The sequence below is a fragment of the Rhynchophorus ferrugineus genome, unplaced genomic scaffold, assembly GCF_030347505.1.
Source record: "Rhynchophorus ferrugineus isolate W39M unplaced genomic scaffold, kcgeb_rfMv2 rfM11, whole genome shotgun sequence".
Taxonomy (NCBI): domain Eukaryota; kingdom Metazoa; phylum Arthropoda; class Insecta; order Coleoptera; family Curculionidae; genus Rhynchophorus; species Rhynchophorus ferrugineus.
This window is the reverse complement of record NW_027472590.1, coordinates 32,267,985-32,293,335: the sequence shown is the minus strand read 5'-3', so window position 1 is coordinate 32,293,335 and position 25,351 is coordinate 32,267,985. Positions and strand designations below refer to the sequence as shown.

Below are 25,351 nucleotides of genomic sequence, written 5' to 3'. Positions count from 1 at the left end.
TAAAACAAGGCTTTTATAAAAGATATTTTTTTCTCATGTATATTTCATTATAAATTTGAGTGAAACAGATGTTTATACAGGTTATAAAAAATAACCATAACATATATTTACATGTATACGCTAAGTTAAGTATAGGCACAAAAGGTGATTTTCTTCTTAAAGCTTCATCTCAGTCTCCACTAATCGGAGAAAAAGTTATGCGTATCGTATATTAAAAGCTATCACAATAGGTTTTGTTTTGTTTCATCTTCATTTTTTTTAATTTTCCTAATCTAGAGTCCTATGAGATAAATTAATCTAGTAATATTAGAATAAACAGGTAACGAGGTCAACTTCTTACAAGTAAAGGTCGTTAGTAACTTATACAAAAAAAAAGAACACACACACATATACATTTTTGTAATCTGTAACTGAAATAACCAGCGGTACACCTAATGTAGGAAAACCTCATTCCACATTGTGTAATGTGATTTCTCTATGGCAATCAGTAACGTCGCTTTAGGTGCTTCACCGTAACTATACAAATAATATTAATGGCATTGATTCCTTAAAACAACCTATAAAATATAATTTAAAACAGACATAAAGGTACTAGGTTCCCTTAAACAAGAACGTTTCTCGTAAATTTCGAACGAACAACCGACCAAATTTATGTTTAAGTATGAATTTAGGTCTACTTACTCGAGTCAGTCGTTGAACTATTGATAATAATTGGTTAATTTGTCTTCATTAATCTACCCACATCATCGCTATGGTCCGCTAACAACAGTGAAATGAATTAACCTAATGAGATACCTTATGCGTAAAATAAATTTAAAAGAATGCCCAAAAAGAAAAACCGATCAGGACGATTGCACTTAGAAAGAAAAGTTTCTGTAAACTTGCGTTTCCTCGTCTCCCACACCGATCTGCGTTCGATCCATCAAAACATTCGGAATAAAATAAATAACCTTATCAACTACCATTACGAACTAATGAGGTAAACAGAATTTTCTTTCAAACATCAACGTAATTTATAATCCGAATAGTTAACGAAAAAAACAAACGCCTGTTTCGACTACGACGCGCTCACGAATCCGAGTCGCCTCTGGGACCCGCCACCGGACTCGGCGGGGGAGGTAGGGGACTGAAGTACGTCGAACTTCTCGAACTGGGACTAGGGGGGCAACTTTCTTGGTGATAATGAGATCGGGGCGTTGGAGGCGGCGGGAACGAACCCTCGTACCTCCGACTGAGGGGGTAGTTGTAGTCGCTCTCGTCGCAGACATCGGTGGAGTTCGGAGTAGGAGGCGGCGGTTGATTTATAGATCTGAAACGTTCGGTTTTGTTAACATTTCGTTGGAAATAATAAAACAAAAGAAGTTACCTATAGTGCCTGTACGGTCGGTATCTAGAAGGACTGCTTGCTCTCGTTGAAGCGGCCGTGGTGGCAGGGCTTGGTGGAGGATTCAACGTCTCCCTCGGGTAGCATCCACTGCTTGAACCGTTCGTGTTTGAACTACTTGAAGCACCCGTGATATGTCTTCGGTCATAAGTGGAAGGTCGACTGTCGTTTAACATAGACATACGTACCACATCAGGGATACCTATGAATGAAAATTGATTCGACTATATTATAATTCGAAAATAATTCCTATCAATGCCGTCACTTATCCAACATATCCTTTTTGTTTAGTTTAGACAATAGCTAAAAATTCCAATAACAAGTATACTTCGACCCATTCCAAAAGAATTGCAACTTGCGGATTAGCTGTAAGTGTTCCAAAACCAAACCGTTATAAAACTATAACTTATAAGATTTACCAACATCAACTGATCAATTTAGATGAAGGATTATTACTGGAAACCCAGTAACAGATGCATTATTGTGATTAAATTGGTACGTTTTCGGAAACCCTTCGTAGTAACCACAACTAGTGCCTCCTCGTGATTATTTATTTGATACTAAAAAAAATTATAGATGCACGTATCCGAAATGCTGAAAGAAAGTACGAAAATGGGTAGATGAATCATATTTCTATAGATATGACATAATACTCTTGGAATTGATGATATTTCACCTGGGTTATTGAAAGAGCTGTCACGGAAAACAATAATCATGGTGACATATATATTCAATGCTTGTTTGAGACTCTAGTATGTTCCGGAATGTGTTAAGGTTGCTCGAATAACTATGCTCAAAAAACCTGACAAATCGGCAGAACAAGTTGGATCTTTCGCTGCTACTCGCCATATCAAAATTATTTGAGAAACTGCTGTTAAAACATATTAAACCATTTATAGAAATATCAGATTTCCAGGATTTTGAAATCACCACTAGACGATCGACCAAGTGAACAGAGTAACAGCGGTTGTTGAAAACGCATTCGAAGAAATGATATACTGCCTTGTAAATAAAATTTAGAGTATCGTATGAAGGGTCACTCTCAACACTTAAACTTGTTTTAGCTGGAATTCCACAGGTTAGTGCCTTGGGACCACTCCTGTATCTGCTCTATACTGCAGATATCCCAACAACAAAGGAAACAATACTTAGAAATACAAATAGCAATCAACAATATCTACAAATGGACTAAAGCCTGGATAATATAGTTTAATAGCTCCAAATCTGTCCATGCTAATTTTGCCTTGCGAAATAACAAAAACCTAATTATATCACTTGACGGATGGTCGATTCCTCAAGCAGAATCAGCTATATACCTCGGAATAGATATTGACAGTATGTTAAACTGGAAACATCATGTTAGACAAAAAGAATAACAGCTTAGAGTTAAAGTCGCTATAATCAGTGTATCACCCTTGAAGGGAATTATGTTGAATTAAAAAAAACTAGTTTTGCCAAAAAAATATGTTTTACTATGATAGGCCGGATATGATAGGTAAGAATAATTCGTTAATAAAGTTAATTTTAAGCATGAAAGCAACAAGTGGAATACCTTTTCTCAGTTTCAGATTCTTGTTATGGCCGTTGGGATCCAGGGGACTCAGGCTGTCTTCCGGCTGTTCGACGACATCCTCGCGATGCAAGCATTTCTTCCTCAAGATGAACAACATGCAGATGAGCAGCATGAACGCTAAGAAGCCTATTATCAAGAAAACGGGTCCTTTCCATATCTCTACGTGGCTCGATTGACTCTGGCACTCCCTTTCGTCCGATCCGTCGGCGCAATCCTCGTTCCCGTCGCATATTGATGTAGACGGTAAACAAACCTGGTTAGAGTAACAGGATGGATTAATAAACGGGCGACGATTTATACGAGAAGTGATTACTTCCGTGTGCGGACACTGGAATCCATTTTCGCAACAATTCTTCTCGTCCGAACGATCGACACAATCATCGACGTTGTTGCAAACGTAAGACTTATCAATACAATGGCCGTCCTGGCATCTGAACTGGTGAGCTTGACAACTGGGACAGTCCCACTCGTCGCTTCCGTCAGAACAATCATTTTGCCTACAAATTACGATATAATGAAAATCACAAAGCAATGGAAATATTAGCTTTTGGAAAGCTACGGGATTAGAGAAGTTTCTCCGATATCTGGCAATTTCGTCTCGGCATTCAAAAGTCAGGTGAACTGGAAGAGGACGTACCAGAAGGAGGTTTGGGTAACTTTTGAAGCCATCTCTAGATTTTTTTTTAAAGAAAATTCATGATAAAATGTTATGTCAGCAAATGTCACTATTTTTTAAAACTATGACTTGTGTTCAACATTCAGAGGAGGGAAACATAATAAGAAAAGTAATAATTAGGTATTGCTTGTTCTGGTGGATGAAAAAAAAAGATTGTAAAGGGCAAAAATGAAAAATTTTGGATGGTTACATATCATATCCTAAAATACATAAAAAATAAAAGGTTTCGAAATCAAAATTGCAACTTCTAATTGCTCTAATAAATTCAAATATTGTATTTAAATATATTTGACAAATTATTTTTTAATTTTTAGCTTTTTACTTTATAATATTTCGGCAATAATAATGTACAACTAGAAAATAAGTTATCAGTTTTCATTATTAGATTCTGTATTTAGAAAATATTTTAAACGAATGTTAACCAGTATTTAAATAAAATATTATATTAAAACTTACTTTTTAACTTCCCCCTGTAATATAAATAAATTTTAATCTTATTTATACTGGTTAAATATTTAAATAAAATATTATATTAAAAACTTATTTTTTAACTTCCCCCTGTAATATAAATAAATTTTAATCTTATTTTTTAATAACCCCCCCCCCCAAATAACGACTTGGACGAGCATAACTTGGTTACAACTTTATAGCCAAAAGCAATGGTGTACTTACCGATCGCAGCGCCATGATATTGGAATACAATCTCTGGATTCGGATGATACCGCTGTACAAGTAAATCGTTCCGGTCCGCAATTGGGAATGGTCTGACACGATCCTTTGTCTTCTTGCAACATTTTGCCGTGAGGACAGGCACAGTGCGGATATGTTCCTGAAATAATTTGGATAAGTCATTATCACGGAGAAATAGAGATTTAACCTTCAACATCTAGCTGTCGCTACTTTTAACTTATTGCTTGTTTTCATCGCTATGTTAAGAGCCACGACGGGACGTGATTAGTTCACTTTGTTTCTATGGTGCGTTTATTGTTTATTTGTTTCAAGCGTCATTTTAAGTGTGTCTAACGTATGGAATAGTGTGTTTAGAGATTATTAGTTCATTAGTACATATAAGTTGGTAGTACAATAAATAAAGTAAATTCTCGATCTAGGAAGCGTTGTAGTACCCGGATGGACAGATAGTAAAGAAGTGCAGAGTCGGTTTCATTCGAAGAAGTATTTGGCTGTCTTTAAAAAATAGTTGATAATGTTAAAAATCCCAAACTAACTGGATTAAGTATCAAAGAAATTTAGGAGCGTTGCAACATGTTTTGGTTCTTCCCAAAGAAGCTATCCAAACGGCGATATACATTTATTCTTGGATCAATAATTTGATAGTTGCCATTGCATTAAAATAATAGCTATTAAATGCAAACCTTTTAAGAGAGGATGAACCAAAGTTCAATACACTAGGAATTTTGATGCAAAGCGATTCAGGGCTTGGACGGGTAAAATAGTGCTTAAATTAAAAAATTAATAACTACCTTGAAGGGATTTGTTTCATTAAAAAAAAAACATATGTAATTATCCGAACAAATATATTTTTTTTTGCATCTATTAGAGCTCATGGTTTCAGGAATATATATATACATCTTCCAGCTAGTATGTTTGAGAAATTATTTAAAGCACTCATCATAAGTAATTTTTTCCATCTCATTAGCCTATAGGAAATGGTAAAAAGGATGAACATGAGGGCTCTTTAGATAATTTATATTCATGAAGAAAAATATAATGAAAAAAAGAGAGTATTTTAATAGATTCTATTAAACTTGTGGTACTAAATAAATTTGAAAAAGGGAAAAGACTTTGTTTTCGATTTCGATATATCGGTGAAAAAATATAGATATTTCAGCCCAAAAGATACCGATATTCTCTAAATATTTAAAAAATAGTAAAATTTTTAATCCTAACCTTTAAAAGAAGTACCAATTAACAACTAAAAGGATTTTATAATGTTTAAAAAATGTATTTAATTTATTTTGAATAAAATATAGAAAAATATCAGCTAACAAAAATATCGATTCTTTTTACCGATATATCGATATTTTTTCGACATCCCTACCGTGAACCACCTCGGGGTTCGTTGACTTACCATTCAGTACGCAAAAATGCGAACATTTCACCTGGTCATAACAGCTATGGTTCTGGGGTTTTTTAACCGAAATCAAGTCGACGATGTGAGACACCTGAATGGGCAGGGTCGTTCTCGATTTTCCGGTTGTCAGTTCAAGCCGTTGAAGCTGGTTCAAGTCCTTGTCCACCCAGTAGAGCCACCCTAAGTGTACGGTCAGCTGAGTGATTTTGGATTTACTTTCGTTGACCAGCACGTGCCTGGAACAAAGTACGATAGTACGACATTGAGACTGAGTCTAATTGGGGGTACTCACTTGTTCTCGCCATCGATATTGCTGATGTAAATACTCTGACCTTGAGACCACACTATCGAATCGTTTTCGGTGTCCACCGCCAACGCAGTTATGTCGCTGGCCTTGGTGATGATAATTCGGTGAGACCCATCGAGACGAGTTCTTATTAATTGCGGAGTATCACCCACGTCCGTATAGAATAACAATCTAAAATGTATATGAATGTGCTTATTGACTTTTTTGATGTAAAAGCGAATACCTTTTGGTTACGTGGATCACTATCAGCCTAGGATGTTCTCCATCTTTGGCTTTTAGGTTCCCGAACGGGTTCGAGTTATCCAAACGGGTGACGTTGATGATGTTCTGAACCGCGCAGGTCCAAAACAGCAGCCGGCCGATGGCGTCGATAGCAATATCGAAGGGTCTTATGTCGTTACTGGAAGGTACCACCAAATTTACCAGCTGACTACCGATGTTTGACGATTTTATGGCATGAACCTTGCCATCGATCTGGTAACGGGAGAATCAAATGGTGACTTTCAAAATAAAAAGATTTTTTTAAATGGTGTTAATGATTTAACAAAAATTTCCGTCACCCACGGATTTCTACAGTCAAAGAGCCTGTCGAGTTTCTTTAGGTCACTTTTTCTGGGGAAAAAAGGTTACCGCAATTCCTCGGCTAAGTAAAAATCGCATGATACCAGATCAGGTGAATATGACAGCAGCTTGTGTACAAGTGTCAATTGATGAAATAGAGCATTGTCACTAATTTTCACTAATTATGGAGGAAACCCCCATAACAAACGTTTAAAAACACCAAAACCAATGCTGTAAATGTCTTACTAACAGAACATCAGAATGTGTAACAGAATTGGAGAACAACCGAATTACCAAGAATAACCGAATAAAAAGAGTGAAAGAGTTACAGAATCAAGACCAGAAACAGTAAACTAATTACAGAATTATTCAAAGAACATTTGTTAAGAAACAGCCAAGAGTGTCAAGATTTAATCAGAATTAAGAAGAAGGAAAATGTATCAATAATGGAAGGCAAGAATCAAGAACAGTATAATTCTTTATGTCCTACGTATAATCATCTGTTGGGTCAGATGACAGAATCAGTATTATCCTAAACCAGACAGACGAAATATTCATTTAAATAAACAAACTCGTGCATTAATTTATGCAAAGGGAGAAAATAAATTGTTTCTGTCCTTAACAACTCAACACTTCCATTCCCACTAATTATGACGAAGATTTTAATAATTTTTTAATCATACATACACTTCGTTTAGCCAATATCTTTAGGTCTTCACTGTTGTATTACTTAACCTTTTAACTAAGGATTCACCAAGTTAATTTTGGTTTTTTGTTTGATACACAATCACTTACGAAACCGTGTTCTCAGCTTGCGAAATAGAATGTCAGTGAAGAATATAGTATGTCGAATTAGGAAGAAACGAATAATACCTGGTAAATGCACATTGTCTACTTACCCAATACATAACATTATTTTTTGGATCATAATCAATCGATCGCACAGCTTTCAAGCCTTGAACTGACAACACCGCCTCAGGACAATCGGATATATCAGGTACTAGGCGAACTGCCACGTTCTTGAGACTGTATATCATAAAATTAGATGGCGCTGAAATATTTAATAAAAAACTGATGATTTATACGAAGTAGGAACAAAACAGTTACTCACGGATGCACTCGTTGTTCTGCAAGACATAATGGGTGGGGCAGGCGCAGGTATATTTGGTGCTTTCCTCGGGATTCTCGGAAGACAACGCGAGACAAAGATGCGAGCACCCGCCGTTGCTGATGGCACACTGATTCGTCTGATTCTGCTTGGCGGACTGATACATGATCAGATCCGTTGGATTTTCTGATAACGACATCACCCTCGTCAGCGCCGACCCGTCATATTTCAGAGCTCGGTATAATTGATCTAGAACGATGACGTCAATGTATTTTTACGGTCAATTAATATGGTTGATACTAGGGAACTATCGACTGAAAACGACTATTTACTGTTCAGTAAATGACTCCTTTTTACTATCGACTCTTTCAGTTGCTATTTTTGGTTCGACTGATTTGACTACTTTTTACCATAGATTGTTTCAGTCGTGTACTTTCACTTACAATTTTCGAAACTACTAGATTTATTCGACTGGATTGCAACGTTCTGGCTTTGCCATCTTAGCCGCGACCTTAAAAATATTGTGCCGAATTTATACTTACATAGATTTTATATGTAATACATATATTTTTAATTTTAGTTTATAGTCTGATTGTATTTATATTGTACCATAGTAAAACATATTTTTTTGGCAAAATTAGTGTTTTTAATTCAACATAATTTCCTACAAGGGTGATACACTGATAATAGCGACCCTCCAACTTTTCGATACGATTTTTGTAGTATGATTTGTCTTGTGCTTCAAAATAGGCCTCAGTTTCAGCGATCACCTCTTCATTCGACGAAAATTTCTTCCCAGCGAGCATTCTTTTGAGATCTGAGAACAGGAAATAGTCGCTGGGGGGCAGATCCGGAAAATACGGTGGATAAGGAAGCAATTCGAAGTCCAATTCATGGATTTTTGCCATCGTTTTCACTGACTTGTGACACGGTGCATTGTCTTGATGAGGCAGCACTTTCTTTTTCTTCAAATGCGGCCATTTTTCGGCGATTTCGTCCTTCAAACGGTCCAATAACGCTATGTAATAGTCGCTGTTGATGATCCTTCTTTTTTCAAGCTAGTCAATGAAATTATGAATATTATTGAAAATTATTCCATGCGCATCCCAAAATACAGACGCCATAACCTTGTCAGCCGACTGTTGCGTTTTCTCACGCTTTGAACTGATTGAACTTCGGAGTGAAATGATGGAGTCATGTTCCAACCACTCTCACTTATCGATGCAAAAACTCGGGTTTATTATGTTTCATCATCTTCAAACACTGCTCCGAATCATCAACCCGTCGTTGTTTTTGGTCAAAAGTGAGCTCGAGCTGCACCCACTTTGCACAGAGCTTTCTCATACCCAAATATTCGTGATGACATGATGTCCACGTTCAGTTGATATATTTAGAGTGTCTGCTATTTCATTGAATTTCAATTTACGGTCATTCAAAATCATTTTGTGGCTTTTTAAAATGTCTTGTTGGTAACAACCTCTGTTGGGCGTCCACTACGTTCACCGTCTTCGGTGCTCATTTCACCACGTCTAAACTAGGCATACTTGATGGTTGATATTGCTGGGGCAGTGCCCGCAAACTCGGCATCAAGACAAGTTTTTGTTTTAATTGTATTTTTTCCCTTCAAAAAGCAATATTTTATCAACACGCGAAATTCCTTTTTATCCATTTTTTTTTCACAATAACAAAAGTTGCTTTTCAAAATGTTATAATTCACAAACTAATGATCCGACAGCTGTCAAATTTATACACGCATCCTTTGAGGATTAGGACTAACTAAAAAACATATGGATTTAATTCTAGTAGCGCCATCTATGTGCAAGGTCGGGGTTTTTTCAATAGACCTGTTAATAAGGTAAAAACACGATTTCGACAACTTTTGGGTCTTTTTTGATTGACTTTCGATTCTCTACGTCTCTTGATGTTTGTTTAAGTCTCTTGAATGTTAAAACTTCTTTCATTCAAGTTTCAACGAATAATAATCATAAAATATCAATATTTGGGATCATTATTCTATTCCTTTTTCACACTGCCACTTGATAATTTAGGATTATGTAAAATTGACTGATCTGTACAGCACAGAGAAACAAACAATTATTTCCGTCTTTCCCTCTCTCAAAATTAGCACGGGAAGGAATTCGTATATCTCCGTCTGTTAACATTGAAAAGAAAAAGTGTGCGTTGACTGAAATGTAACTACTATTTTCGGTCCGTAGTTTATTTTACTATCGGCTAGTTCGACTATTTCTACTATAATCAGTCGTTAGTTCCCAACGCTAGTTAATACTTACTGCCGCTGGTCCAATATATATGTTCCTTATACAAAGCCAAACCAGTTGGGTTGTAAACACCCTCTCTTGCTATAGTCTTCTTGTCGTTACCATCCAAATCGGCGGACCAAATAGCGGATTTGTTCTCCATATTTTCCGCCCAATATAGTCTGATGGAAAAATGTATGAACACGCGAGAAAAAAAGTAATCCACGTTTTTAAATCGTGTTTTGTTAAAATCTCTATCAAAAATGTTTTCGAGAATGATCATTTAGAAACTTTGAGTTTTTATTAACTTTTCAATTTTCTTAAATAAGTGACTTTATTTTTATTCTAATATGATATTGGAGAGAAATATAATATTCCTATATTATTTAGATTAGGATTTTGTTGTATGTCAAAGCCAAAATGATTTAAAACACAGAGTTGATGCGGCAACACTGCGACATGTTGACGTCATCAGTACAGATGATGCGAGCTCACTGTTTTATTGAACGGGCTATATGTACAATTTGCCTTTAAGAAAATTTTGAAACATGAAACTTTGTTAATAAAATGAATAAATTTAAAGACACGTTAAAAACGTGAATTACTGTTTCTCAAACCTATCAGTATACCTTTTCTTGTCGTAGTCAAGGGTAAGCCCGAACGCTTTCCCATTAGTGGAAATCAGTTTCCGTTGTCTCGACCCATTCATAGCGGCTTTCTTGATCGAATTCGACTGACCCCATTCCGACCAATACATGTAACTGAAAATCGAGACGCCCGACTGATACACAAAACTCCGACTCGAAACCAGAGCGGTCTTACCCCGAAACCGGATCCAGGACGATACTTCGTGGCTCATAAGTACTATCCCACAACAGGGTCTTCCTCGATGTGCCCGCGAGTCTGGCAACCTCGATCCTGTGAGATATTGGGTCGGTCCAATAGATGTTCAAACCTGAATACAAACAAGCGGCGATGTTATCCCCGATGAAAATTGTTTAACCGACGGCTTAATACCTAACCAATCAACAGCAATACCCTCGGGAGACGCCAGCCCTAAATCGATGACCTTCTGTGGTTCCGAACCGTTCATGTACGCCCTCATTATTGCCCTCAGTCTACTGTCACTCCAATATATCCGCAATGAGTTTGAATCGAAATCTATCGAGCTATTCGATACAAAAAAAAACAAATGAATGATATTCGATGAGAAAACACCGCGCGAAACTAACCTGGCGTGCTTGATGTTCGGAATATGGAAGTTGTTCTCTATGGGTTCGTTCATGATGCTGACACGTCCGATCTTATCCTTCATGGTGAAGAGCAAGAAGGCGTCCGCCTTCAGACACCGCTGTTTATCTCTGGCCAGTTCGAAATCGATTTGGCACGCGCACAATCGGGTCTTGTTGTTACGATACAGACACAATTGCGAACAGTTACCGTTGTTCTCCTTGCACAAGTTCCAACCGGTCGGTCGCTCTAATCTCACCGCCTTCAGTCCCATCACGTTCTCCATCTGGTCTACAATGAGTTCTCTGTTATCACCTGTAATTCGACGGCATACAATTCGAGCTGTTCAAACGATTTTAACTGGAAAATACCGGTCTCCTTATGAGCTCTATCTATCGTCCTCCTTTGCCAGTCAGTCCAATATAAATACGTTCCCATCAAACTGAAACCGAAAGGATGGAGAACATTTTCATTGATCAATTCTTTTCGGTCCTCTCCGTCCATATTGGAGAATTCAATCCTGTCCTTTTTCGCGTCGCACCAGTATATCTTCCTGTTGGGAATATCTGGAAAAGTAAATATTGTTTCATAATAGTTGATAGCAATCATATAAAGATATTTGGAGGAATAAATGTATGACTAGACTTTATTGGATAGTCCTAGCTGTGCTTCCCGAAAATGTGGAACAATTTAAAGGGAAAACGTTTTATTGATGTGAAGTTATATGTTGGATATCAAAACTATAAATGGTTCCAGAGACGCTTCAAACAGTTGAAAAGAGGAGGAGAGAAGTATGGCGGAGACTAAAGATTTTACCTACCTAAAGTTATTCCATTTGGCCATCCAAGGTTATGCCGAACGATCTGAATCCGTTCTGAGCCGTCTAGATTAGACCTCTCTACTTTAGTGTCTTTCTCATTCCAGTCTGACCAGAAAAGCCATCCCAATTCTGGCGCCACCGCAATTCCCCTGGGGTCTATCAAGCCGTCACCTACCAATAAAAAATGATGATCGGAAGGAAATTGGATCAATAATCAGACATACCTATTATTACTTTTCTATATCCGCCAGTTAATCTGGCTACTTCGATTCTATCGGTACCTGTATCAGCCCAATAGATATTTCGACCGATCCAATCCAGGGCAATACCATCAGGATCACGAATTTCAGCCATAATGACGTCCTGTTGATCTTTCCCTATGAATTTAACATGAACCAAAATGCACAACAAATAAAACTGTGATTGTTTAACTAACCATCCAATGTTGCTTTTTGTATTTTCCTAACTTCATCATCAGACCAATATATATATTTCTCTATTGGATCAAAATCAACTGCTATGGAATACACTACATTATTAAGTGGTATAGGCTTTACACTATAATCTGGAGAATCTAAGTAAATTATATAAATATCTGTTTTTCTAGCCAACAAAAGGACTTCTTTTGGACCATCAGCACAAGTTTTATTGTCTACAAGCTTAATTCCTATAGGACAGGCACATGAGTACAGTGGAGGTTCTGGTGCTAATAAACACAGGTGTGAACATCCACCATTATTTATTTCACAAGCATGTGGTTTCAGAATTTGTCTCTCTTTACTGTACACTTTTACATCAATTACTTGAGTGGCAATACATAATTCTGTTGGCTGGTGTTTTGTATCAAAGTCATAAAAGTTTATTGCTCTGTAATAACAAAAATATAATATAATACAATATACAACATATAAAAAATATTACTCACGATGTCTTCCAGTCTGTCCAAAATAATTTCGTTGATATTTGGGATAATGCATAAGGATAAGAAAGACCTTTACTATCTAAAATAGTATGTAAATGTTTCCCATCGTAATCCATAACCTAAAATAGGTGCATATAGAAATCCGCCAAATATACCAACACTTACAGAATAATACCTTTATAAACAACAACTTTCCATCTAACCAGTATATCTTTTCAGCTTCATAATCAACTGTTATACTATTAGGCCAATATATATGCTCTGATACAATTACCCTTCTAGTATTTGGATCTCCATTCATTCCAGCTCTTTCAATTTTAGGTACTTCTCCCCAATCGGTCCAAAATAACAGACTAAAGTTTTAAATAATTTTGTTAAGTATACCTTAATATAGTGAATCAAATACCCTTTCATAGGAACTACGGCTATGGCACGAGGTTGATCTATATCTGTCCAAAAGAGAACTTTTCGATGCTTCCCTTCTATAGTAGCAACTACAATTTGATTGAAATCACTATCTGTCCAATAAATATTATTGGTAAACCAGTCAATAGCAAGGCCATCAGGAGAGGAAATGTCTCCAATTATTTTTTTCTGGAAATTTGTTTTATACAAACTGGATTAAATTGTTGAATTATAGTTACTTACTTTATTATCTGCAACATTTCCATCATAATCACAACAATATATACTGGATAATTCTTGATCAGACCAACACATTTTCTTTTTGGCATAATGAAAATCTATTGCTGATATAAATGTGTAATTCCTTATTAGTACTGATGTCTTTGGTTTATCTCTACTTTTTGTAAAAGTAAAATTTCTTATATCTTTTGTAGTAGAATATATTAATGATATTGGATGATTTGTTGACAATTGACTTTGAACTATAATAAGAGATTAGTGTAAAACAGATTCAATAAAATTAGAAACATGACTTACAAGTAACAACTACCAAAAACATAAATTTGAATATCAGCCAAAGCCATATCTGAGTAGATGCGTAAGTCGACATTGGTATTATGTTAACACAACACAGTTCTTCACATCTTTCGACCAAATTATAAGCAAACAAACGATTTTGAATTTTTAGTGATATTAAGAACTGATAAAAACATCCCAAAATAATGTAAACAAGTTAATGTACATGAATCGCAACTAGAATTGCATTATAGTTTTTGTTTAATTGAGTACAAGATAAATAACCAAATAAAAACAAAAAACTCTCAGTTTATCTTTACGGTCGAGAATTTATAAACAATGCTCCACCAAACAACATTCTTCAGACCTCATCTGTCAATGGTCTAGTGACTTTGATTTTTAGGCATTTTTTCGTGATTTAGTTCTATGACGTCATAACTTCAATTTTATTTATTATAATTACAAATTGTATAATAATATATCAAAAAACAATAAAACTTGCTTCAAGTTATATTAAACATCCTTTATTCCAAGTGAATTGTTTAAAATATAAATAATGTATAAAATATTGTTATAATAAATTATATGGACTTGATAAAAATACATTAACAGGCAATAACAATTTGTGTTAATTTTTATGTTCATAATTTACTTTTCTTTTTAGCTAAAAATTCAACCACATGGGGAGCTACTTCAGAAGCTTTTTCATTGTGAACATCATGATAACCAGGTACAAATTTAATGGTAACATTCTTTTGTTTTTGCAGTAATTGCAAAACAGGCCTGACATACTCTCTTTGAGCCTGATTATCTGTTCCAAATACTATGAGAATAGGGCACTTAAGAGGATATCTTTTAATTAATTTTGCAGCATATGCAACATCATGTATGGGATTAATGAAATTTTTTAATCTCTGATCTAATGAAAACTCAAATTTACCATTGTCCTTAGCTATTAGCATTCTTTTTAAAATACCCACAGCAGCTTCCTGAGATATTTGTGGAGGATGACCCTAAAATCAATTTTTTAAAACAAATTACATATAAATAAGTCAGGATGTACCTCCATCACCCGTTGCAGAGCCTCTTCGTATGTGTACTGAGGAGCTTTGCCTGTCTTAAGTTTATCTTCTATGGATAAATAGAGCTTAAATTTTTCTAACAAGTAGAATTTTAAAGAATCTGTAGGTATTGGGAAAAGAACCACAGTGTCAAACATTATTAATTTGTCTACTAGTTCTGGATAAAATTGTGCAAATATCAGGCCTAATTGTCCTCCATAACTGTGACCCATTATTATATATTTATTCCTTTTAAAGTACTTGGTTACAAGCTGATAAACAATTATATAGTCTAGGGAATGTATCGGTAGATGAGGGGGAAAGTGGCTAGATTTACCATGACCTGGTAAATCCACACAAATATAAAAATACTCTTGTGGTAATAGAGGTATAAGAGTGTCGAAACTACCCGCATTATCCATTATACCGTGAACTGTTAAAACTGCCTGATTACTTTCATCGCCCCATAATTTCACTACAAACGAATATGTATAATAATATATTAGGCACCAAAACAACACTTACGCGCAATGGCACCCCATGGGGCCTCAATACTCTTTTCGGTTACCTTCATCATCATATCACATAAAATTTAATTACAACTGAAATAACTTTCGAATAAAGTTCAAGTAGATCATTTTTTGTTAGGTTATGTCGATATAACTGTTTACACAATTATTTAAATAATTTACTAATTGATGACCTTGTTAAGTGACGTGATGCCAAATTAATTTTTTATAATATTCGGTAAAATATCAATAAGTAAAATTAGTTGTCGAAATTATATTATTCACATATTTGAATACTGAAAGTATTATTTTACTGAATATTAGGAATACGTTAAAACAATAATTAAGTAAATAATTTTAAATAGCTTTTTTTTTAGATTTACATCTTCACACAAGTTGTTGCATAAAGTGTATCTGTAAAATAAAAGCAAATCAACTGCCTCTTACTAAAGAGTCATAAAAAATAACAATGACATTGGTTCGCGTAACTTACCAAGGTATTAACCATATTTGCATTGAATTATCCATTTTTCTGCAACAAATGAAGGTTGAAATGCATAATCTAATGCCAATTAACATAACAGACACGCCCTTTTTCACTTTAACATAATACATCGTAATCTTAAACGATTTAGTTTCATTTTCAATAACTTCGCGAATAGGTATCGGGAACTAGGCTGATATAATGTTCTTGGTAAAGTTGCGCGTATCTATTGTTTTAAAATTATTTACTAAATTGGTTTGCAGTTGTTTTTTCTAGTTATCTCAATGATCACTTTGTCATCCGCAGCACCGCTGGATGGGGGAGGAATTATAATCGGATCTGACGAACCGGGAATTACAGTTAAGGGTCCGTCATCTAAAACGACGGTGAAAGGACCCTCAGGTCCGTTGATATCAACAGAGGGAGACACGGGTAGTGTTTCGGCAAGTCGCAAAGAAGCAGGAGCCGTTCAGTTCACTGGAGATAGTCCAGGTAACGTTTAATTTAAAAATATATCTCGCAGTTATTAATTTGCACCGTTCAGGTGTCATTACACAGTCCAATCCGACAGCTCCAGAAATACCAGCTGTGCCAGTTGTGGTAGAAACAGTAGTACCTGTAAAATTATCTCCAGAAGAAGGAGTGGTGTACATTGGAGCTTCAGACCCAACTGAATATCAGGACTTTTTCCCAGAAATATTTAGTAATACAACAGCACTGCATTAAATCAAATTTGTTTTTACATTTACATAAACTATATATTTAATATACATTTATTTAAAACGTTGTTTAATTCTATAATTTAATTTTACTGAATCAACTAATATGTATGTTGTTGGATATATAAATAATTCGCTGGAGGCGTTACGATGATGACCGTCGTATGTATATATAGTTGCATATATAAATGTTAGTGTAGTTGCTTAGATATTAAATTGTATACGCGCTACGCCCGGTCGAATGTGGATCCCGCCATCTTGATACATTTGGTGTTGTGGCTTTAACCGAGTTTTTTGTAAGGTATAAATACAGAGCAACCCTATTGAATTCAGTATTTTAATTGCCACACACCTTCACCAAATCTGTAGAACTATTAGATTTGATAGAAAGCGGTTCTAACAATTTTTATTATACCTTTACCATTTCTCTACATTTTTTTATCGGTTAACGAAATAAAACATTTCCTGGGTTGAAAAATTATTTATTTATTTATACAAAACAAAAATAACTTTAAAAAATACATTAACTTACTATTATAACGGCTCCACAAATTCGGGGAAAATATATTGACAATTCTTTAATTCTTTTTAGCAATATTCCACGGTCGATAAATAACCTGCACTGCGTGGAACTGTCGTTTAGTGGCGTACCGCTTTGTACCTCGAGTTTCAATCCTGAGATAGTGTTATGTCAAGCGTTTAATTGCCGTAAAATATATTTAGGTAGATATATAATTTCAGTAAATATCAATTTTTATTATATATGCTTTCTTCACTACATCTTGAATAAATCAATCTCCGATGAGTAATAAACTAATTCCTACATAGCATGCATTTACAATGAGGTATTAGATCATTTTTACTGAAATCACAATAAGTTGCATGACGTTTACAAGTTGAGGGATTTGTTTTTGACACAATTTGAGGTTATGAAGAAAAGTCCTGTACCAATTGTGTTGCGTTGATATGTTATTGATTTAAATTAATAAACGAAAATAACAAATTCAATAAATAATATAGCGTTATGTTCAAACGATAACTTAATGTAAGTATGCTGGTAGTATTTTATTATGTAAATTTCCAGAATGTACAAGTACAGGTTAAATGAGTGTGGTTTTTTGAAATAATATTAATTTAATCTTGAACCCTATAAGCTACTGGTCTTTTCTTAGAAGTATTTTGAGTTGCATAACCATAATGACTAATGCTGCGAAGTGTATTGTTTATTGTCGGTTTCTTTATGACTTTAAACAGTGAGTTATAGCAATAATGTCGAATCTAGTAACATTGAATTAGCTTGTACATTAAGGAGAATTCACCAACGATCGAAGAGAATGACGGAAAACATGCAATAACAAGTTTTTTTTTTATAAATACTATGTACAACGATACTAAAATTAATGGTATGAACACCGTACTTCCTAAGTCTCATCACTATCACTTATCACTTAACATCTAATGGAATTTCCCTGTTTTGGACTAGAGGACAAGTCTCAGTACTGTGACATTGGAATCTGTTGAGGTTTTGCCGGGTCTTCTTCTTCTTCTCCTTTTTCATTCCCCTACAGATGTTTGACACCCGAAGTGAGAGCTGGCGGGTTATTTGGTCTGGCGCTGCCTTGGGTAAATAGGAACTCCTGTCCTTCTTTACTGTGGCAATAGGATACCACTCTGAAATCTTGGCCCACTTGATCCTGTGAATCGTCAGAATTTAGCGTGAGCGATTGTTTTACTTTAGATATGGGCGGAGGAACTTACTTGAAGCGTCTCGACGACCTCGAAGCACGTTGGCCGATCTCGCGGATACCATTCCCAACATCTACTCATGATCTCCCATAGCAGGTTTGGACACTCTACGGGCCTCTCTAGTTTGCCTTGGGATATGATGAACTGAAGCACTTGCTCGTTCACCAAACCTGCGAAAATATCGGAACATTTCAGCATTTTATGGGCTTGGGGAGAAAATAATTTCGGTTTTTATGTTTTTCAGCTTTTTAATGTTTTTTTAAAGGTTTTTCGAAGCAAGCTTTACAACAAATGTTTCAAAACTGTCTTATGGCCGATGTCTAGTCATGTAGCTGTGTTATTGGATGAAACATATTAGTTCCTCGATATTTATTAGAAAAAACTGAAACTACTTTTTCTTACATACAACTTATTTGATATCCTTATTAACTGAATAGGTAAAAATGAGAAAAATATATTTAACTATGTATTAGTTCCCAAGTCTTCTAAAGCCTCAAATGTATGTGTATAATTGTTAGTCTCGATACTGCAACTGTCAAAAAGAGATTTGAGTTCATTGTTACTTTGGCTATAACAAGATTTAAGAAAATGTAATTTCGTTTTTTAATGTTTTTTCGAACATAATTTAACGATATATTATCTTAGCGTTGCTTACCTTGATATGGTTGTTCAGCAAGTGTTGATATTTCCCACAGAACGATCCCATAACTCCATATATCCGAATCGGAAGTGAAGACACCATCCGCCAAACTCTCCGGGGCCATCCACCTTACCGGAAGCAGACCTCTGGTTCCTTTCTTGTAGTAGTCGTTCTCGTATATATCCCTGGTCATACCTGCAAGTTCGACGCTTTGTTATACCCACTCCATGACCTCTAACAGGTCAATTGAAAAGGCCCCGGCCTGACACATAGATGGCGCTACTAAAATTAAATCCATATGTTCTTTAGTTAGCCTTAACCCTCAAAAGATGAGTGTATAAAATTTACAGTTGTCGGATCATTAGTTTATGGATTATAGCATTTTGAGTGAAGCAACTTTTGTTATTGTGAAAAAAATGGATAAAAAGGAATTTCGCGTGTTGTTAAAATATTGCTTTTTGAAGGGAAAAAATACAGTGGAAGCAAAAACTTGGCTTGATGCCGAGTTTCCGGACACTGCCTCAGGAAAATCAACCATCAAGGATTGGTATGCTAAGTTTAGACGTGGTGAAATGAGTACGGAAGACGGTAAACGCAGTGGACGCCCAAAAGAGGTTGTTACCGACGAAAACATTAAAAAAATCCACAAAATGATTTAGAATGACCGTAAATTGAAATTTAATGAAAAGCAGACACTCTAAAGATATTAACTGAACGTGTACATCATATCATTCACGAATATTTTGGTATGAGAAAGTTCTGTGCAAAGTGTGTGCCGCGTGAGGTCACTTTTGACCAAAAACAACGACGAGTTGATGATTCGGAGCAGTGTTTGAAGATGATCAAGCGTAATAAACCCGAGTTTTTGCGTCGATATGCGACAACGGATGAAACATGGCTCCAATTTCACTCCGAAGTCCAATCGACAGTCATCCAAGTGGATTGCACATGATGAACCCGCTCAAAAGCGTGGGAAAACGCAACAGTTAGCTGGCAAGATTATGGCGTCTGTATTTTGGGATGCGCATGGAATATTTTCATTGAATACTTTAGAAAAGGAAGCACCATCAACAGCGACTATTACAAAGCGTTACTGGGCCGTTTGAAAGACAAAATCGCTGAAAGACGGCCGCATTTGAAGAAAAAGAAAGTGCTGCTTCACCAAGACAATACACCTTGTCTCAAGTAAGTAAAAACAATGGCAAAGATCCATGTATTGGGCTTCGAATTGCTTCCTTATATACCGTATTCTCCAGATCTGGCCCCCAGCCATTAGTTCCTGTTCTCAGATCTCAAAAGATTGCTCGCTGGGAAGAAATTTTCGTCGAATGAATAGGTGATCGCCGAAACTGAGACCTATTTTGAAGCAAAGGACAAATCGTACTACAAAAATGGTATCGAAAAGTTGGAGGGTCGCTATAATCAGTGTATCAGCCTTGAAGAGAAGTATGCTGAATAAAAAAACTAATTTTGCCAAGAAAATGTGTTCTACTATGGTAGGCCGGGGACTTTTCAATTGAGGTGTTATGTCTAATTTACCGAAATCTCCGATTTTAACCGTCCTATCATGTGCCACCATACAGTTCCTGGCTGCCAGGTCCCGGTGCACGTACTTCTTCGACGTCAGATACGCTAGACCGTCGGCGATCTCGATCGCCATCCGGTAGATCTCGTTCGAAGCGAAGTTCTGCGACGAGTCCCTCAGTCTCTGCAGGTATTGCTTGAGATCGCCGCGCTCCATCAGCTCCATCACGACCAGCGGCGGCTGGTCGCGCGACACCACCCCGAACAGCTTCACCACGTGGTGCGCGTTGCTGAACTGCTTCATGACCGACGCCTCGGTGAGGAAATTGATCCGCTCCTGTATCGAGGCGGTCTCGTGGACGGTCTTGATCGCGCAGAGCATGCTCTTCGACTTGATGAACCCGATGTAGACGGTGCCGAACGTGCCCTTCCCCACCTCCTTGCGCAGCTCCACGTCCCTCCGGTCCATCTCCCACTCGTCCTCCACGTAGAGCAGGCCCACGTAGTCCGGATTGATGCTGGCGATGAGCTGGATGTGTTCGCGCGACTTCTTCCGTTTGATCCGGAAGAACGTCACGAAACCGGCCACTCCCAGCAGGAAGAGGAGCACGGTGGTGAAGATCAGCCAGAAGGGGCTCGAGGCGGGGCTCCCGATGTCGAAGTGCATCTTGCGGCTATAGTTTCCCGGTCCGGCGAGGGACACCGCCTGCAGCATCACGTAGTAGCTGCCGGGCAGCATCCCCTTCAGCGTGTAGCTCCGATCGGCTTTGTACCTCTCCTCCGGGACGCAGATGGTGACCGGTTTCGAGTGTTCGGTGCTTCTCTCGTAGATGATGTTGTACGAGACGATGAAAGCGTTCGGATTCGTCGGTTCGCTCCAGGCGATCACCACGTCGTTCTGATTGATGCTGAAGCGGATGGTAGAATCGGGTATATCGTCGGCTCTTGGACTCCGGTCCGTCCTCACCGACGTCTGCAGCACGGGACTGCACAGCTTCCTTCCCCTCAAGTCCCGATTGCACGCCATAATATAGAACACGTACACGGTGAACTGTCTCAGGTTCTTCACCACCGTGGTGGTCTGATTCGCGCCGGCCACGATACTGAACACGCGTCCCTTGTCCAGATCCAGGCTGGTCTTCTTCTTTGACTTCGTCATGGTCATCATCCCGGACCGTTTCTGTATGGCGATGTCGGAATAGTTCACCCTCTGGTAGTAATAGTTCTTGCAGTCGTCGAAACCGTACTTCGATTGCGATTTCTCGTCGCACAGCCTCAGCCATACCTTTTTCACCAGCTCGATGTTTAGTTCGAACGGCGTCGGACAGTTTGGATCGTACAGCACCTTGCTGGAACTGGTCAGCGCTTCCTCGTATATTTTGATATCCGCGTCGTCAGGTTTATCCACTGAAGCACCATCAGGGCTGAAAGATTCGAGTCAATTAGCGAAAAATGTACAAAAAATGTAAAAAAAACATTAAAACTATCGATCCAAAGGAAGTACCGACCTATGACTTAATATAATGGAAATTATAAAACTTCCAACTTGATGAAAACATGCCCTGGATCTTTGTAAAATGACTGAAGCTATTATGAAACCGAAAACCGGAAAACCACCAAATGAAGTAAAATCCTATCGGCCAAATTCACTGTTACTAGTAATAGAAAATGTATTTGAAAAAAAATATTATATATTACATTAGATATGCTTAGTACGATCTTAATTTATGAATGGATTTATTACTACTGTTCTGTTGTATTTGTATTAATACACAAGAAAGGCCAGTAGTTAAGAATACACTTATACACTAAACAAGTCCGTGTGGTTTGGTTCAATCTTCTGATTTCTTGCGTGTTGTCCAGTAGCTGTATTGCTTCCACGTTGATGTGATTCAGCAACCTTATTTCATGTTTAAACGCTAAATCTAGCATCACTTCCTATATCCATTTAGTTTCGACGTCATCATGCAGCTCTTCACTGGTTGCGAAGCTTTATGAATTACCAATATCATTGATTTTAGGTCAAGTTGAGAGTATCATCCGACTAACCAGTACAGTTGCTTGACTTTGAGTCTAATTTGCTCTGCTTTTTGTCTAACACAATGTTTCCAATTTAACCTACCATCGCGATGTATGCTGAGGTATTTAGCTGATTCTGCTTGAAGGATCGGGGCATCCGTCAAGTGATATAATTAGGTTTTTGTCGTTTCGCCACAGCGAAAAATTAAGATGGATTGATTTGGAGCTATTAAACTGTATTTTCTGTCTCTGATCATTTGACTAGACTGGATACACACGACTGGATGCTGTCGTATGGGGGGCAAAAGTTATGACTTTAGCGGTGGATGAGGTCATTTCAGCCTGGAAAAGGGGAGGTCAGTGGCGACGCGGTGCTAAGCCCCCAGAATGTCCACCAGCTCGCGAACAAGCGCGTTTTCAGAAGAACTTGAGCTGTGTTGTTGTTTGTGGAAAGATTGAGATATGTGCTTGATTTCTGGAGTGTCAGTGAATATGAATTTGATTATTTTGGAAAATTTGAAGTCGTTTCATCTGGTTGCGTGTAACAAACTCGAAGTAGACATTAGATCCGTAGAGGAATATGGAACGAATTAACATCTTGTAAAATAAGCATTTGATGGAGATGGGAAGTCTGCTAGAACGGCAGTTCAGAGAAGATGGCAGGTTTGTTATCCCAAAACTTTCTGGATTGCGTTCTGGATTTGGAAATGCCAATCGAGCCGTTGGTTGAAGTGGAGACCTAGGTACGTGACGTTATCCAGCCAGGTACATTATAAGTTACTGCTATACAAGCGTATACTAAAACCTATACGAAGGTCACTATTTATATTTCGGGAATAGAAAAAAAAAAAAGTTAAACTGCGAATATATTTTTATTGTTTCCAAAATTCTCGCCACGATGATCGATACACTTTTGCATACGCTTAAACCAATTTTCAAAGTATTTATTTTATTCCGAATGAGGTATCTTCAAAACATGATTTTTGAACGCTTCAATAGCTTCTTCGGGCGATGAAAATTGTTGACCACGCAGTTTATTCCTCACGGATGGGAACAAAAAGAAGTTAGTGGGTGCCAAATCAGGGCTGTACGGCGAATGACCCATCAATTCGATGTTTTGAGTGCAAAAATAGTCTCTTGTTTGAGCCGATGTGTGAGAGCTGGCATTGTCATGATGAAGAACAATCAGGCGTCTCTTGTTTGTTTTTCGTATTTCGCCGAAGACTTCTGGCAAACAAATGGTTGTATACCAACCTATTCTACGATCCTCTAGAGGCACTGTTGCAATATGACCAGTTTTCCTGAAGAAACGGGCCACCATTTTTTTTGATGTGCTTCATGCGCGAACAACTTTTGTTGGATTTGGTTCATCTTGGAACACCCATTGCTACTTATTTTCGGGCTCATAGGAATATATCCATGATTCGTTACCTGTCACAATTTTATAAACGTTTTTCAAAGCACCGCGATTGAATTTCTTAAGAATTTTTTTACACCAATCGACACGAATCATTTTTGAGCGATTGTCAAATTATGCGGGATCCAACGCGAACATAACTTTCGCACAGCTAAGTGTTCATGTAAAATCGTATATATACTGGTGGCACTAATACTTAGGGATACCCCAATCTCACAATAGGTGCCTGGTTTTCTGGCGCAACAGCCGATTTTGGACGACCTTCACAAAACTCGTCGAACAGCGAACTAGGACCACGACTGAATTCACAAAACCAGTGATATACGGTTGCTCTTGATGGAACTTCATCGCCAAAAGTCAAATTAAGTTGATTGATGTACTCTTGTTGTGATAATCCACGTCGAAATCGTAAAAAATCATCGCACGAAAATGTTCACGATTCAGTTCCATTTTTTGCCGAGACGAAACTTTCAACTAAATGTAAAATAAACAAATAGCGTAGGTGCAACAAAATGTTCTGAGTACGTATATCGTCAAAAATGTCAAACTTTACGATGGAATCGTCAGGTGGACATGCCAACAGTGTTGCCAATTCCCGAAATATAAATAGTGACCTTCGTATGGACCTATGGAATTCAGTGATGGGGAAATAATATCAATATAATACAAGTATTGTGGATGAATCGAGATATAATAGGAAATATTACTTACACCGAGACCTTCGGATTCCAACTGTCATAGGGGTAAATAAGAGATTAGCAACGATACACGAGTAAAGACTCCACTCTCATGTTAACAACCAAGTGTAACTCCTGAATAACACTAAATAGGACACATACTCAAGTGAACCAAACCGTGTGCTTGTGTATACTAGGACAAAGAACTGTACTAAATGGTAAAACACTGAAAGTTAGTATTAAGTCACTATAGAGACAAATGACAAGTTGGCAGCTACTAGTAATAATATATTAATAAATTTAAAAAACCAACACTGAAAATCTATGTTTTCGATCAACATTATTTATTTACGCGTCAGAAAATAAAACTAAGAATGCTGTGTATGAAAAAGCATTCAATAAACGCTATGATAATGGAATAATCGTTGTTCTATTATTTATTCCAAAACGTAACCATAAACTACAAATTTAACAAACCTGTGGGGATTCTGACAATAATCTCGTTGATTGATGTAGCTTCTGTCGTAATCCTCCCGATAGACGGTGATGATATAGTTGTCTAACTCACCACGTATTTGCTCTGGTCTCCCCCAAATTAACTTGATCGATTGATGATCAAGAGCTCTCCCTAAAGGTAAATAATACATTATTTCGGTGGGTTTGGTTTGGGTTCATTTATTTACTACGTAAGACGATTTGGGTG

The 25,351-nt window shown here is 37.1% G+C and overlaps 4 protein-coding genes across 5 annotated transcripts in view; 1 reads left to right on the top strand and 3 right to left on the bottom strand.

Annotated features, from left to right (window-relative positions):
* Nucleotides 1-11: 11 nt before the first annotated feature.
* arr (low-density lipoprotein receptor-related protein 6) lies at nt 12-14,237 on the bottom strand. Its single transcript, XM_076417084.1, has 24 exons — nt 13,874-14,237; nt 13,580-13,818; nt 13,338-13,525; nt 13,107-13,284; nt 12,935-13,050; nt 12,446-12,876; nt 12,234-12,386; nt 12,010-12,180; nt 11,561-11,755; nt 11,192-11,504; nt 10,977-11,128; nt 10,782-10,914; nt 10,589-10,720; nt 9,993-10,141; nt 7,705-7,950; nt 7,493-7,644; nt 6,256-6,506; nt 6,018-6,203; nt 5,723-5,961; nt 4,306-4,462; nt 3,271-3,454; nt 2,937-3,210; nt 1,367-1,586; nt 12-1,309 (listed from the first exon to the last, which is right to left on the bottom strand). Exons 1-24 carry the CDS (start codon nt 13,944-13,946, stop codon nt 1,069-1,071), a joined length of 4,773 nt encoding a protein of 1,590 aa, XP_076273199.1. The 5' UTR covers nt 13,947-14,237; the 3' UTR covers nt 12-1,068.
* Nucleotides 14,238-14,360: 123 nt separating this feature from the next.
* Nucleotides 14,361-15,608, bottom strand: LOC143204534 (serine hydrolase-like protein 2). The gene is made up of 3 exons (XM_076417117.1): nt 15,439-15,608; nt 14,916-15,388; nt 14,361-14,865 (listed from the first exon to the last, which is right to left on the bottom strand). The coding sequence occupies exons 1-3, from the start codon at nt 15,491-15,493 to the stop codon at nt 14,494-14,496; spliced, it is 900 nt and encodes a 299-aa protein (XP_076273232.1). The 5' UTR covers nt 15,494-15,608; the 3' UTR covers nt 14,361-14,493.
* On the top strand, nt 14,410-16,693 carry LOC143204535 (uncharacterized). Of its 2 annotated transcripts, XM_076417119.1 has the most exons (4): nt 14,410-14,464; nt 14,517-14,582; nt 16,170-16,398; nt 16,451-16,693. In XM_076417119.1, exons 3-4 carry the CDS (start codon nt 16,191-16,193, stop codon nt 16,630-16,632), a joined length of 390 nt encoding a protein of 129 aa, XP_076273234.1. In that variant the 5' UTR covers nt 14,410-14,464; nt 14,517-14,582; nt 16,170-16,190; the 3' UTR covers nt 16,633-16,693. The 2 variants fall into 2 exon arrangements, with proteins under 2 accessions (XP_076273234.1, XP_076273233.1); XM_076417118.1 differs by lacking the exons at nt 14,410-14,464; nt 14,517-14,582 and adding an exon at nt 15,975-16,116.
* Nucleotides 16,694-17,086: 393 nt separating this feature from the next.
* The window catches only part of LOC143204521 (insulin-like growth factor 1 receptor), a 279,129-nt gene continuing 270,864 nt past the window's right edge, over nt 17,087-25,351 (bottom strand). Inside the window, exons 7-11 of the mRNA XM_076417085.1 lie at nt 25,126-25,276; nt 20,551-21,959; nt 19,027-19,206; nt 18,384-18,541; nt 17,087-18,319 (exon numbers count right to left, since the gene is read on the bottom strand). Of these exons, the coding sequence (XP_076273200.1) occupies nt 18,188-18,319; nt 18,384-18,541; nt 19,027-19,206; nt 20,551-21,959; nt 25,126-25,276 (2,030 nt within the window). The 3' untranslated portion in view covers nt 17,087-18,187. The remainder of the gene's footprint in view (nt 18,320-18,383; nt 18,542-19,026; nt 19,207-20,550; nt 21,960-25,125; nt 25,277-25,351) is intronic.

Excerpts from the sequence above, each read along its gene's own strand:
- LOC143204535 (XM_076417118.1), top strand. Across the intron at positions 16,399-16,450 it reads GTTCACTGGAGATAGTCCAG|GTGTCATTACACAGTCCAAT; the intron begins GTAACGTTTAAT and ends TGCACCGTTCAG.
- LOC143204534 (XM_076417117.1), bottom strand. The coding sequence starts at position 15,493 with ATGATGATGAAGGTAACCGAAAAGAGTATTGAGGCCCCATGGGGTGCC. Across the intron at positions 15,389-15,438 it reads CCCATGGGGTGCCATTGCGC|TGAAATTATGGGGCGATGAA; the intron begins GTAAGTGTTGTT and ends ATTCGTTTGTAG. Across the intron at positions 14,866-14,915 it reads CTCTGCAACGGGTGATGGAG|GGTCATCCTCCACAAATATC; the intron begins GTACATCCTGAC and ends AATTGATTTTAG.
- arr (XM_076417084.1), bottom strand. The coding sequence starts at position 13,946 with ATGTCGACTTACGCATCTACTCAGATATGGCTTTGGCTGATATTCAAA. Across the intron at positions 11,756-12,009 it reads GCCAAATGGAATAACTTTAG|ATATTCCCAACAGGAAGATA; the intron begins GTAGGTAAAATC and ends TTACTTTTCCAG. Across the intron at positions 10,721-10,781 it reads GTCCTGGATCCGGTTTCGGG|TTACATGTATTGGTCGGAAT; the intron begins GTAAGACCGCTC and ends CTCGATTTTCAG.